This window comes from Notechis scutatus, chromosome 2 (assembly GCF_049901735.1).
Source record: "Notechis scutatus isolate UNSWTSFEM ecotype Mainland chromosome 2, rNotScu1.2, whole genome shotgun sequence".
Classification (NCBI taxonomy): Eukaryota; Metazoa; Chordata; class Lepidosauria; order Squamata; family Elapidae; genus Notechis; species Notechis scutatus.
The window spans coordinates 153,388,607-153,402,372 of NC_142010.1; the positions used below are offsets into that span (position 1 = coordinate 153,388,607).

The 13,766-nt window shown below is 39.7% G+C and overlaps 1 protein-coding gene across 2 annotated transcripts; it reads right to left on the reverse strand.

Annotated features, from left to right (window-relative positions):
• Positions 1 to 410: 410 nt before the first annotated feature.
• NAA10 (N-alpha-acetyltransferase 10, NatA catalytic subunit) lies at positions 411 to 10,333 on the reverse strand. Of its 2 annotated transcripts, none has more exons than XM_087956875.1 (8): positions 10,290 to 10,333; positions 9,099 to 9,197; positions 8,016 to 8,074; positions 5,335 to 5,380; positions 4,658 to 4,773; positions 3,534 to 3,578; positions 2,666 to 2,750; positions 411 to 788 (listed from the first exon to the last, which is right to left on the reverse strand). In XM_087956875.1, exons 2-8 carry the CDS (start codon positions 9,183 to 9,185, stop codon positions 519 to 521), a joined length of 708 nt encoding a protein of 235 aa, XP_087813001.1. In that variant the 5' UTR covers positions 9,186 to 9,197; positions 10,290 to 10,333; the 3' UTR covers positions 411 to 518. The 2 variants fall into 2 exon arrangements, with proteins under 2 accessions (XP_087813001.1, XP_087813000.1); XM_087956874.1 differs by having other exon boundaries at positions 10,239 to 10,333.
• Positions 10,334 to 13,766: the final 3,433 nt, after the last annotated feature.

Sequence of the window (13,766 nt, forward strand, 5' to 3'; positions counted from 1 at the left end):
CTCACCCCACCTACCTTACAGTACTCACCCGTCGTCCTTTAGATTTCTAGTGGCAATATGAGATTAAGCAGACACAGTACCTTTCATCCCATTTCCTGCAATGTTGTTTTTACCCACTGCCCAGCATGCTGCAGAAAGCTTTTCCACTGGTGAAAGCTGCAGACACTAAGACAGAAGAATTTGCACAAGTCCTTTTTCACTCACTTCTGTAAGAGTTTTAAAATTTATTAAATGTGTTTGCCAACCTCCCGCCATGAGGAGACTGCTGATAAATGGCAATAATCTCTATAAAAGGTGGCACCGTTGACTAGAAAGATTAACTAGAAGGGGACAGGGAATGAGCCAAGACAGTCACATAAACACACCCACAGCTTTCAAGGCGACTTCTCCACAAGCCATAACACAAGACACCTGGTTCCAAAAGTTTTATTTCCAATCCATCTGTAGTGGTCCAACCCCTGGCCAAGGACGACACAAGTCCAATCGCTGGAAAGTGAAGAGCACAGCCAAAGGCCTTGCTAGGAGGCAGAGTCGGAGGCCTCTGAGCTGTCCTTGACATCTGTGCTCTCTGTCGCCTCACTGACCTCACTGACGTCCTTGCTGTCCCCACTGTCTTCAGCTCCAGGTCCAGTGCCCACAAGGGTCCCTGGGCATCTATCATCCCGGCAACAGTCACCCACATGGTTAGTCTTGTGATCGCTGCCCTTGTTCTCAATGGAGCCCAGCACAGAAAGCACGGAAAGCACAGAATGCTTTCCCTTCTCTTTCAATTCCACCTGCCTTCGCAGCTGTGAAGAGGAGATGCTTGTTTTGAGTACAGTATTCTATCCAAGGATGGCATTAGAGAGGTATGATTATACAGTTCTTAAGACACATGGAATCAGCAACAAAAAACACATCCACATTATTAACCTCCTGTTGCCTCCAAGGGTAATCCTGTATATTTCAGGACAAACAGAATGCCAAAATCTGAAAAGCAGCCATGGGGACCGGTTTGTATGTTATTGGTTCCTGTTCACAATTCTATAGCCAGGCAGTCCTTTCGCAGGAAGGCATGGTAATAGGGTTCTAAAGAATTTGATGACGAATGCACAGATGCTGAGGTCAATTGTTTGGCCTTAGCCAAATTAACAGCAAGAGAGGCAAAACAAAACAGGACATGTTTCTCCCCACTCTAGCAACATAGAAGCAAAAATTAAGATGAAACTTTGTGTATGATTCTGCTTGTTTAATTGGAGTACTGGAGACCGCAAATGTTTATGCCACAATAGTTTGATTAGCCTTCACGGTGCCACGTGTCTCTTTGTTGTTTTAAGTTCAAAGTCAGGACTAGCTGACTTTGCCTGGTATTAAAAAAAGCAAAGCAAGCTTGGTCTTGGTTAGTACATGTTTAAGAAATCCCAAGGCTTTCTAAGCTATATAGCAAAGTTGGGGGGGGGGGGGGAAATCCTTCCAAAAAGCCACTACAAAATAGTCCTCGACTTATAGCTATTTGTTTCGGCACCGAAAAAAGTGACTAACGATTGTTTTTGCACTTATGATTGCTGCAGCAATCCACTTGACAACTGACCCGTATTTATGACACTTGCAGGGTCCTGGCATCATGTGATCATCTTTTTCAACCTTCGGACAAGCAAAGCGAACAGGGAAGCCAGGTTCACTTAACAATTCTGCCATGCATTACTAATTTAACAACTGTAGTGATTCACTTAACAACTGTGGCAAGAAAAGTCACACAATGGAGCAAAACTCATTTGGCAACTGTCTTGTTTAACTATAGAAAATTTGGGTTCAGTTGTGTCATAAGTCGAGGACTACCTGTACTGTTATTAGCAAACAACCTGCATGGATGTTTCCCTTTAGGAATCAAAATCAACTCAAGGGAGTCCTTATCCATTTTTATAAACCAATAAGGCATTTCCAGAATATATCAAATCTAGCCCAAGGTGAAAGAAAAACAACTAGATGCTACAGCTTTCATGAAAATATCCCTTTCTAGGCTGCTCAGCCCACTTTCAGATTATTGAGAACTTGACTATGAAGAAATCGCTTATTCAGAGATACAAGTAATCCTCAACTTATGACAATTGCCCAAAATTTCTGTTGTTAAGTCAGACATTTTTAAGTGAGCTTTGCCCCATTTTACAACCATTCTTGCCTCAGTTGTTAAGTGAATCACTGCAGTTGATAAGTTAGTAACCCAGTTGTTAAGTGAATCTGGCTTCCCCATTGGTTTTGCTTGCCAGAAGGTTGCAAAAGGTGACCTTGGGACACAGCAACCGTCATAAATATGAACCAGTTGCCAAGCATCTGAATTTTGATCAGATGACTACGGGGATGCTGCAAAGGTTGTAATTGTGAAAAATGAGTCACTTTTTTTCAGTGCCGTTGTAATTTTGAACAGTCACTAAATTTTAAGTTTTGTAAGTTGAGGACTACCTGTATTTGGGCTGTCATAAAGGCAAATGTAGTTAAGCATTTGTTTTGATTTTTTTAATAAAGCTTTGTTCCTGTCAAAATGCAGGCTGGCTACCCATCTGTTTCTGAACAAGTGGTGATTCTGAACTGCGTGGTAGGGCCACTGTAGCTGGCAATAGCAGTTTCAGGGCTAAGATAACAAGGCCATGTTCGTCAGCATGTGTCCACCAAGAGAATCTTCGCTCACCTCATCTGCCATCTGTGTTAAATCACGCTTCATAGCGTATGCATCCTCCCCGTCAGCATAGTATTTAGGCTCCACTTCACTGATCCTATGGGAAAAAACAAGCATGTTTCCTCTTTTGAAAAAATAAATGCAAGCCTTCTCTTCTGCTTACAGCCGGAACAACAGAATAGAGAAAAATATAAACCCCAGGTTTATATCCATGTACTCAAATGCAATGTGATATTCTTACAAGCGCAAACTCCTCCCGGTAATAGAAAATGATGGGCTACATTACAGGGTTGTTTTAAGTATTACTGAGGGAAAGCATTTGTATGCTTGGAATATTCAAAACGTAAATTATTAGACAGTAATACTCTGAGAAGATTTACAGATGTTCAGAAGGCAAGTGTTTTCAGGCAGCATTTTATGATAATGATTTTAAAAGTTGCTCCTTAGTAGTAAAAACCCTAGATTTTAGAAATACAGATATCTTAATCCATGCAATTCTAATAATACAGTGCTACAAAACAAAGTTGTGTGCTCAGGTATACATACAGGAGATCATTTGCTAGCATATTGCCCAAATAAAATCACCTAGGCAAGGCCTTTGCATGGGATCAACCATGTTAAAAACACAGAATATCTCAACATGTATTGGATTACATCTCCTGTAATACCCATCCCATGAACTCCCACATACTCTCTCATTCATTCCTGTGAAAGCAACAAGGAACTCGCGAGCCTGCAAAGTAATTAATCTGAGAAATCCTTCAGAACCACTCAAGTGTCTTTTGCAATCCAGTTAAAAGATCAAAAGCTCAATTTCCAACCATGTTCTATCATCAAACAACTCTTTCACCATGCCCCCTCCCATCCTTGTGGTACTCACTGGAAATTGAGTGTGTTGGAATAGAGGTGTAATGCCGCTCGATTACTGAAAGATGGAAGAGAGAAAATGCAAGTTATGTACATCAAGAAAAATGACAAAATTGGACTCATCCCTGTTCTTGGATTGAGACCATCATGAACCTGAAATCATCCACAGAAACTAAAGGCAAAGATATACAAGACCCATAAAATGGGTCTTATACATTATTTCTTTGTACTGCTATTATTAAAATTGGAAGTCGTTGCTCTCAGATGAGACAATAGTGACAAATGCAGATGGTTTTAAAAGAGGACTAATATTTACACAGAATTGGTCCACTAGTAGTCATGAAGCTTACTATTTCCTCAATCACAGGAAACCTACCTTAAATGTAAGCTGCTTAGAAGCTAACTGGTGCCTTCCTAACTCTATTAAGCTTCCCAGCACCACCTGCATACAGTGTGTAACCCAAAATGCTGGACTGGATGGGTCCTGGCATAATCTAGCAGAGTTTTGCTTATGTAATAGAGGCAAAAAATTTCCACATGTTTATCCATTAATTCCCAACTCTTTTTACTCTTTTATGGCCACACCCAAGGAGAACAGAGCTCTTTCAATGCATATCAACCTTTTGGTGGCCTTTACATTTATATCCAACTTAAGTATCAAGAGCCACAGAAGGAAATTCACTGTGAAGCCAGTGCGGTCAGAGCATGCCAAGAACAAGGACTGAATTCAAATAATTCAAATTCTCACTGAAAATAGAAACGGCACTGAGTTGAAAACAACATAGACCCGATGGTCCCCGGAAGACCATGGATGAGACAGTGCAGATAGACTAACGTTACTTACAGTTACACACATCAGTTTCTTCAGACTTTTCTCTGCACAAATACTGAATTTATGTAAATAACCTTTTTTTCACATTATCCAATTTGACAATGTGCAAATGAACAGAATATGTGGGTTTTGTGTGAATCATTCATTCTAAGATCTTCACATGTTGGGAGAGGTGATGAAAAATGGAAAGCCTACCTTTCTGAACATAATCAAGCTTGCAATTATATTGTAACAGTGGTAAGTTTAGGCTTGCCTTTTTAAAGAAGGATACTGCAAATAAATCTGACACGGGATGGGAAACTCACCTCTTGCGAACATGCAGTGAGACATACTTAGCATTGAAGTTCTCGATCATGGCTCGGGAAGCCTGGTCCATCAGCTTTTGAGCCAACCCTAAGCGACGATGGGACCGCTTGACTGCCTACCAAAGAGGGACAGCAATGAAGATTATTGCTTATTTAATCAAAAGAGAACCAGTAGAAGATTTCACATACCAATCTAACACAGTATAGTATACTGCTATCACTCATGTCTCAGATTATCCTTACTTGGGGGAGGCATTTGCCAGCATAATACCGATGTACAAATATGGCTGCAGATCATAGTGATTTGACTCCAAACATCTTAGCAAAGGTATAAATGGCTTCCGCTATTCTCCATTATCTACCAAGGAAGTCCAAACAGGTACTAACTTGATTGTTAGCAATTAAACAACTTCTTTCTGTGCAATGGTACTCTCAGACTCACAGAGAAAAAAGAGCCTCAGTCATTACTCATCAGTGAGTCAAGCCTAAAGTACCAGCTCTCAGGACTGTCTCTGCAACTATTTTCATAATTTCTTTTGAAGAAAGAAATTCCCAATTTCCAACACCTCCCAATTTGAGTCTGATCCTAACAGAGGACAATGCAATGCTTTCTATTTAATTTAAATACCTGACCTGTCTCAGGGTTAAAACAGGGAGAGGGGAGAGGAGAATATTACCAGAGATGTGATGTGCCCATGTGGGACATCATCGGGGTCTTCCTCCCTAGAAACAACAATAAAAATTAGCTCAATTCCAACCACAGACAAATCCCAGACATAACTATGCGTATGTTTATGTGCGTTTTTAAAAAAGATGTATTTCCCAATCTGGTAATTTTTATTTGTGAGACAGTAACTCCTCTCATTATGATAGAAAGTGTAGCCCTACACAACTGAAGAACTCCAATTTGGCAAGGCTGTTTTAGACTGTATATTAAACCAAAAATCAAATAACGCCCCCATATGGCTGCCGAGAGCCTGACTCCTCAGAACATAAAAGCAGCAATATCAAAGACTCATTTATGTCTTCTGTTTCTACTGTGGCCAAATCACCGTCAATAGGAATCTCCCAAGCAGGCTATGAAACCACCAGCACCCTTCCATCTGTGGTCCCCAGCAACTGGTACTGAAATATATCCTGCAATATATGATGCTACAGCCACTAAACCTTGAAAATCTTATCCTCCATGAATCAAACCTCGTGCCGTATCTTGAAGGAGCATGATTCATTGCCTGATATACCATCTTGTTCTCTTTTTGTACTCATCTGTATCTTTCAGCTCAAAGCATATAGAGAGTGCAAGTCAAGAAAGAGTCAAACACACACACACACAGAGAATATCAAAGCGCAGGTTCAGATGAAGCCAACAACAATTCCTAGATGCCTGATATAAGAACATCCAGGTAAAACAAAGCTGTGTCTACATTAGAAGCTGGGACCTTACTGTGCACCTTTTTCTGCCTCAGGACTTTCACATTACAAGAGCAATTATGAGATTTCAGCTATTTCATCTAAAGGGGAGTTCTTAGGATTTTTTTTTTAACAATTAAGAGCAGATTCTCTGATTCTTTCATCTCCCAAATTATCCTGTGACAATTTGCTTGTGAAATGAGGAAATAGTTCCCTATAGCTTCTTCCAGTCCTTTGTCAATATATTGTAATAATGGAAGCTCCAGCACATCAATCCAAATCTTTATACTTAAAGTTATTTAGTGTATTCATTCTGAAACAACAAAAACAAAAATCATTTGCTTCTGCCACTTGCAATGTCTAACAGCTATAATATTACAAATTTCTCTAATGGTCCTTGAAGTCCTAAATTAGCTCAGGCTGAGGAATGTCGTCTCCCAGCAGGATAGCCAATGATGCCTTGAGCCATAACTCTGGAAATCCACCAATTCCTTATCCTTTAGTTAGCTAATTGGAAGCAAGTTTACAATTAAATGAATGTATTTCTTATCATGATAATTCAACATTTGACTGTTCTTTGCTTCTCCTCTGCCTCAGCCATCCCTTGCTTTCATTAACTTCTTCCTATGTTATTTTCAGCAGTACAATTCCTTCAGAAAACAGGTCTATCCTGACCACTTTCCATACCAGTAGTCCTCAACTTACGACTGGTCACTTAGCGACCATTTGAAGTTACAACAGATCTCTCCAGAATGATTTACAACCTGGATTTGAAGTTCCAAAAGCCAGGAGGCAACCCATCGTCACATGATTGAATTCTGGGCACTTGGCAACTGGCCCACATCAATAATTGTTTGCAGCACCTCACAATCACATAGCAACGATTTGTAACCATTTTTGCCAGAATCCATATAAGTATTTCCAGTTTCCAACAAAAAATGCCCACTGCAAATAATACATTCACCTGACATTACAACCACGGCATTCACTTAATGACACCTCCCCCCCAAAAAAGCTTGCAAAATCAGGCGTGGTCACATGGTGACTCATTTAACAACTGGCATACTTTTACAACCGCAATACTGAACTTAAGTACAGTTGTAAGTCGAGGATTACCTGTACCTAAGCAAACAATAAGGTGGAAAGACGAAATAGCGCCTACACGTTGTTTTTTGTAATTCCACATGTGAAAATGCCAGAAAATAATAAGAGGAGATCTCAGAGTGGGAGATTAGAATATCTAGACGCCAAATACTCCAATATACATAATCCACTGATTGCATTATTTAAAAAACCAAAAACAATCCGCATAATGCAAGAAAAAGCTACAAACTCCAATTCCTTGTATTGGTTCCCACAATCCTACACACTGATATTATCTAAGCCTGGTAAAGAAACAACTGCAGGAAAACAACCAAGCCCAAATAATTCAAAAACCTAATGCAAAAAAAGTAAAAATATTTTAAATGTAGAATAAAAAAAATATCTTCAAAAAAGGAGATAGTAAGAAAAAAGAAACTTTCCCCCTTATTCCTAGCAAGTATACTCAACATTAATAACTTATCAGTGCCTCTATAATACACTCAAATACATCTGCATTCCATACCTCACTTCATTTTCTATAAACTCTTCTCTAAAGCTTCAACTCTTATTAGTAAAACTGTAAGACCTGGGGATCCTTTGTGATCCCTCCTGTAATCTACCCTTGCAATCCTACAATATTTCATTCATTCTTAAAACCCTTTCTATCTTCAATCTCATGACTAATCATCAATAAGAAGAAAATGAGGTTATGCAGCTTTAAAATTTAAACATACAAACACAAATATACACAATGTATGATAAAATTATAGCTTGAAACCTTTCACTGCTGCAGCATAAAAGATTGCAAACATGTTTATCTATAGTATGCACTCATGAAAATCATCCAACCAGGGCACATACTCACATTTTAGCTAGCACATAGCCCACAATCTTGCCATTCTCGTCTTCAGCAATGTAGGAGAGCTGGAGAGAACAATGAGGAGATTAGACACACAAGGCCTTGGAAAAGAATCCAGAAACCAAAGGGAATCATCCAAATTACTGCTTTTTCATAGAGAAGTCAAACTAGCCAGCTTAAAATTTGACTTTTTTGGACTACTAGTTAACCTAATATACTTGCTAAATAATCATATATATTCTTATGCATACATATTATTACATTTGTAGTCTTTCATAAAAATAGTTCACTTGAAATTCCTCCCTATTAACTGTTCCCATATCACTAAAGATACAGCTAGCTAAATACAGAATAATTTCAAAGTTTAAAATATGAAGTACTTGTGTTTATGATCAAAGAGCCAAGAGGAATTCTAAGGATTCAGAGTAAAGTATTATTATCCATAAAATCTGCTACACAGGTTACTGAAAAGAATGGCCATCTGAGTTGGAACAGACATGACAGATTGAGGCTGAGGGAAGACACATATATTTATAAAACCTGGAAAGTCTGGGTCAGACTAGTTTCTGAAGAGGCATTACCTTGCTACAGGTCCTCAAAATTTCTGTTGCTAAGTGAAACAGTTAAGAAAGAGTTAAGTAAATTTTGCCCCATTTTACATTTTCTTGCCATTGTTCTTAAGCAAATCATGGCAGTTGTTAAGTTAGTAACACGGTTAAGTAAGTCTGATTTCCCCATTGATTTTGCTTGTTGCAAGTGATCACATGACCCCAAGATACTGCAACAATCATAAATCTGAGTGAGTTGCCAAGCATGGTAATTTTGACAGGATACTGCAATGGTCATAAATGTGAAAAACAATCATAAGTCATTTTTTCCCAGTGCTATTGTAACTTTGGTCACTAAACAAGCTGCTGTAAGTCAAGGACTACCTGTACTGTATCAGTTCCCAATGCCAAGTCAAAAAAGACAGGACAAAGGAAAACATGGTGTAGAAGAAACTTACACCAGGCCCCTTTGAGATCAGCTCAACCCTGAGCTCCCATATTCTTCACAAATGAGTAGGAATATAAATGTAAAAGGAATCACCTGTGGCCAGGAGAGTCCATGATAAAAATAGTATTTCATCTGATAATTCTCTGGCAAGCAAAGGAGATTGCAATGTTGCATGTTCATCAGGTCCTCGGGCTGATAGTGAAAAAAGGAATGAAAAGTGAGACAGAAGAAAAGAGGTAGCAATTCGTTCCCAAGAGGAGCCTGCTCATGCTGAAATAAACAACCGGATTTTCTGCAATCAAAGGCACTGTAGCACAATGCCAAAAAGTGGGCCGTTCAGTCAGGTGTGCCTATTTCAGGGCCATTTGTTTTTCTACGCCTGCCACAGTGCTGACTTTAGGAACAGAAACTTGCCCATTGATTAAAAATCATCTTTTTGGATCAAACCGATTGCAATAATGGCTGTCACCGGCTATGAACTGTTAACAGTCAGATTTTTAAAAGATATGTACATGCTATATATCAAACACTGCCTATTTTATCTAAGCATCTAATTTTGGTCAGGAGATATCCAGGTGCCAGATAACGCATATAAGTTGCAGGCAAGTTCTAAATCAGGGGTGTCCAACCTTGGCAACTTTAAGACTTGTGGACTTCAACTCCCAGAATTCCTCAGCCAGCTTTGCTGGCTGAGGAATTCTGGGAGTTGAAGTCCACAAGTCTTAAAGTTGCCAAGGTTGGACACCCCTGTTCTAAATCATCAAGGATATACTGCTCCTCACAAGGGAGGTTCCACTGTGATTCTCGCAACTTCCAACTCCTGCGAGGCTCACCCTGGATCCCAAAGCGCAGCTGTGCCCACTATTAAGGACTCCTTCCCTGAGACCAGGTTGTTGGCCACCAACGCAGAACCTGGGTAGGCCTACCTAGCAGAAGAACCAACTTTCAAATGTTCAATTAAGACCCCACAAAAACAATCTGGAACTGGCTGACTGAAGTCCCTTCGGCAAGAAACGCGCAGCGATAATTAGGAGGAAGAAAGAGCTCCCGCTCTTTCATCTTAATTAACTAGGGAGGGGGGAAGAAGGATTGAACAATGGCCTTCTCCACGTAGCCTTTACCTCAAAGAAAAAAGGCTGACGCCTTTTCCCGCTCCTCGCCCCAGCGCACCTCCTGAACGCCACCACCCCGCCTCCCCACCCCCCACCCCTTCTGCCAGCCCCAGACTCGAACCCGCGCATTCCGGATATTCATCGTGACAGCAACGACCCTTCCTCGGCTCACGCGTTAGCTACGACCATCAAGGTACGTTGCCCTGGGAAAAAGACGTGAGTAGGTTGGGGGGGGGGGAGAACGTGCTCATGTCCGCTACGCAGCCAATAGCGGGGCAGAGACGGAAAGGCCATTAGCCAATCACAACAAAAATTCTGATAATTGTACCAACCCTCTTCTCCAATTAAGAAAACCTCTGCCTATGGAAGATTTCCCGAGTATCCAATCAGAGCTTGCCTAGAACATGTCATGCTGACCAATGAGTACTCGGCTTACTCTTCTCTTCTTTCCCCCCCTCCTGGTTCGTTTTTTAATTCATCTATGGGTTTTTAAATTTATTTATTTTTGTCAAGCGATTATAACATAACAGGTATAAATATAAACATAGTTATGAATACATGCAATGGATACATATAAGAAAAATAAAAAGAAACATTCTATTCGATTGGTTCTTATCCCGTGTCTAGGTTAGGAAAGTCTTGCTTTGTTCCACGCCCCTTTGGACTCAGGAAAATAAGCGATGGTCGGCGGGACAGATTTATTCCTCTCAGAAGTGCTTTCATTGATTACCAGTTAAGCCAAGGGCCTTCAAACTTGGCAAGTTTAAGTCTTGTGAACTTCAACTCCCAGAATTCCTGAGCTAACGTGCCTAGAGGAGGGATTCTGGGAGTTGAAGTTCACAAAACTTAAAGCTGTCAAGTTTGAAGACCCCTGATTAAGACAATCCTTGGCAAGCAGAAATACTGTAGAATGCTATATAGGGAAAGTAGCAGTGAAAAAGTGAGGCTATGCATTTGAGAGTGCTTAAATTCAGAAATGAATTTAGAGACTCAATTCGACCAAAAAAAAGGGCATAATCTAAGTAAATTATATCTATGACTTTTTTAAAAAAATACCTAACATGCTTGAAATTATGTCAGGAAGCTCCCTGGGTGACATACCTTTCTCAGCCCAAGCTGTCTCACAGGGTTGTGGCTGGGAAATAGGAGGTGAAGGCAGTGTATACAGCAGGTTGTGTTCTTGAATGAAAACGGGATAAAAGTTGAAATAACTTCACAATTCTCTAAAGGTCACAATCTTGAGCCTCAGATCCATTTGCAAAAAGGATATAATGAGTCTCTCTAGCTGAGCTCAGCCTCCCTGAGTCTAGCATCTTGTCGATATATTTGCTGGAGCTGCATTGGGTGCTGGTTGGCTTCTGGGTCCAATTCAAGGTTTGGTTATGAGCTTTTAAGCTCTACATGGCAAAGGGCCAGGTTACCTGCAGATCTTCCTTCACTCCGTTGCACCAGCCCATACCACCTGGTCAGGCATGCTGTGGACCCCATCAATTAAACAATTTCAGCTGACAGCGTCCAGGAAGAGAGCTGCCTCTGTCATTGTTCCCATGTTTGGAACATTCTCCCCCCACTTCCAGGGGTGAAGGAGGCCCCCACTCTCCTGGCCTTCCGGAAATGTCTAAAGATCCAGTTTATCAACAAGCTTGGGACCCCCAGAGATGCATGCAACCACGAGGCTGGTTAATCCTTTGAAGCCCTTCCTTCTGCCTTTTAATTCTGAATTTTAAATATTTTGTGTTTTGATCTGTATTTGTATCCAGAGTCCAGAATGAAGGAGTTGGGCAGTTTCTAAATGTGATTGGTGGCTGGATGGAGATGATAGATAGATAGATAGATAGATAGATAGATAGATAGATAGATAGATAGATAGATAGATAGGTAAGCATAGATAGATGGATGGATGGATAGATAGATAGATAGATAGATGCAACTTTTTCATTTTCAGCCAGCTCTGCTGGTAGAGGATGGTAGATAATAGCATTTAGCTCTATCATCCATTCTTTCTGCATAACCAAATAACTGTAAAAGACGTTTCATTTTCTCTGGGCAGTTTCAGTATTTTAATCTTGGAACTGGCAAGGAGGAGGTTATCTGAAATGCTTAGTTACACTATATTCTCATATGCTAAAGTACATTAAATAATTCCATCTGACAATTTGGTTGAAGCAACTGCCATATTTAGCAAAGGGTTAATTTGGCAAATTAAGGCTTCTGTGCTACAAATGGGGGCTTCTAGTATTGACAACCATCACACAACATGCAAGTATACTATCAACCGATTTTTGTGGCAGAAAGATTAAAAAGTGCACTCGGGAGACTGGGATCTTTGGACTGATAATTTTAAAAGTTAATGATTTGGAAAGAGTTACAGTGAAAATACCAAGTTACAAGAAGTTTTTTTTCCAAATCTATAATGAGTGAGGCAGGGTTAATAATAGAAGCTTCATCTGGAAGCTTTGCTGCTACTGAACAGTTTTTTTAGGTTTGAAAGGAACAATTTCTTTTAAAAATGCATAATGTTCCTAGGGAGTTAGTACAGTAGATTTTATAGGCCTGTTTAGAAAATGCTTGTTGAATAAGAGTGTAAATTTGATCAATAGCAAATAGTTCCTTCTGTTTCCAGAAGACGGCAATCATGTGCAGCCTGTAGTGAATAGCAGCTATTCTACCGCAGCAAAAGAATGCACTTCAGTTAGATTAGTTGCCGAGTTCTGAACTCAGGAAAGGAAGAGTATGGTAGAGACTATAAATGAACCTTTCTTGATGGTGTGACATCTGAATGACCCTTTGCGTGCCGGGTTGCAATTGTTTAACCAAATCATATTTGGTTAAGTAGATTTAAGTTTCCTACAAACAACCGGCTTAATCTGTATGGTCCCCTCCCTGTTTAAAATTTGTTTCATATACAGTTCCTTTATTTTAGGAAGCAGTAGGTAATACAGCAAGTACCAGATCTTGTTTTTAAATTTTTATTATTAGAAATAAGCCAAAAACCGTGCAATGTGATAGTTTTTTCAAGGGAATAAACTGCTGTTTAATAAGCCTGAAGCCCTAATCTGAAAGATTACATATTAGGAAGTTAAAATAGAAAGGAATCTCCCAATTACAGATATCCTACCACTGTCATATGTTTAGACTATTAGCAAGTCATCCTGAGGCTTAGAACTTTTCCTTTCTCCTCAATTTACAGTATGACACCAAAACTGTTGTGAAGACTGCAGCAAAAGATGTCTGAAGTACTCTGAAAACTTGAATTTGCCAAATAAATGATAAACTATCTTGCTTATAAATACATTAAACAAGCAAAGTTCACTAATGAACACCCTACACGGATTTTAGATAAAAAAAGAAAAGCTGCTGAAGTTCCTCTAACCATTTTGTCAGTAGAATTTGCCTAGGACAAATTCCTGGAGATTTGTACAGAGTTAAGCAACCTTAATTTGATCCAAAATAAAATTTAAAGCTAGAACAATATGCATGCCAAGTTTTTCTTCCCAATGAACCTGCCAAAAAAGAGGAGGCAATCAAAAATATGGCTGTGCAAACACAGAAAAACAGATCTTACTTCTTGCTTTCCACCCTTACCAATTATTCCTCAAAATGAGATGTTAAAAGATGAAATCCAGGCTATTAGGTAGCCCAGAAGTTT

Bases quoted from the DNA above. Each gene is read 5' to 3' on its own strand.
- NAA10 (XM_087956874.1), bottom strand. From the start codon at position 10,259: ATGAATATCCGGAATGCGCGG. The intron at 9,198-10,238 runs GTTCGAGTCTGG...TTTCACTATCAG, and splicing joins TGAATATCCGGAATGCGCGG to CCCGAGGACCTGATGAACAT. The intron at 3,579-4,657 runs GTGAGTTTCCCA...TCCATCTTTCAG, and splicing joins TCACTGCATGTTCGCAAGAG to TAATCGAGCGGCATTACACC.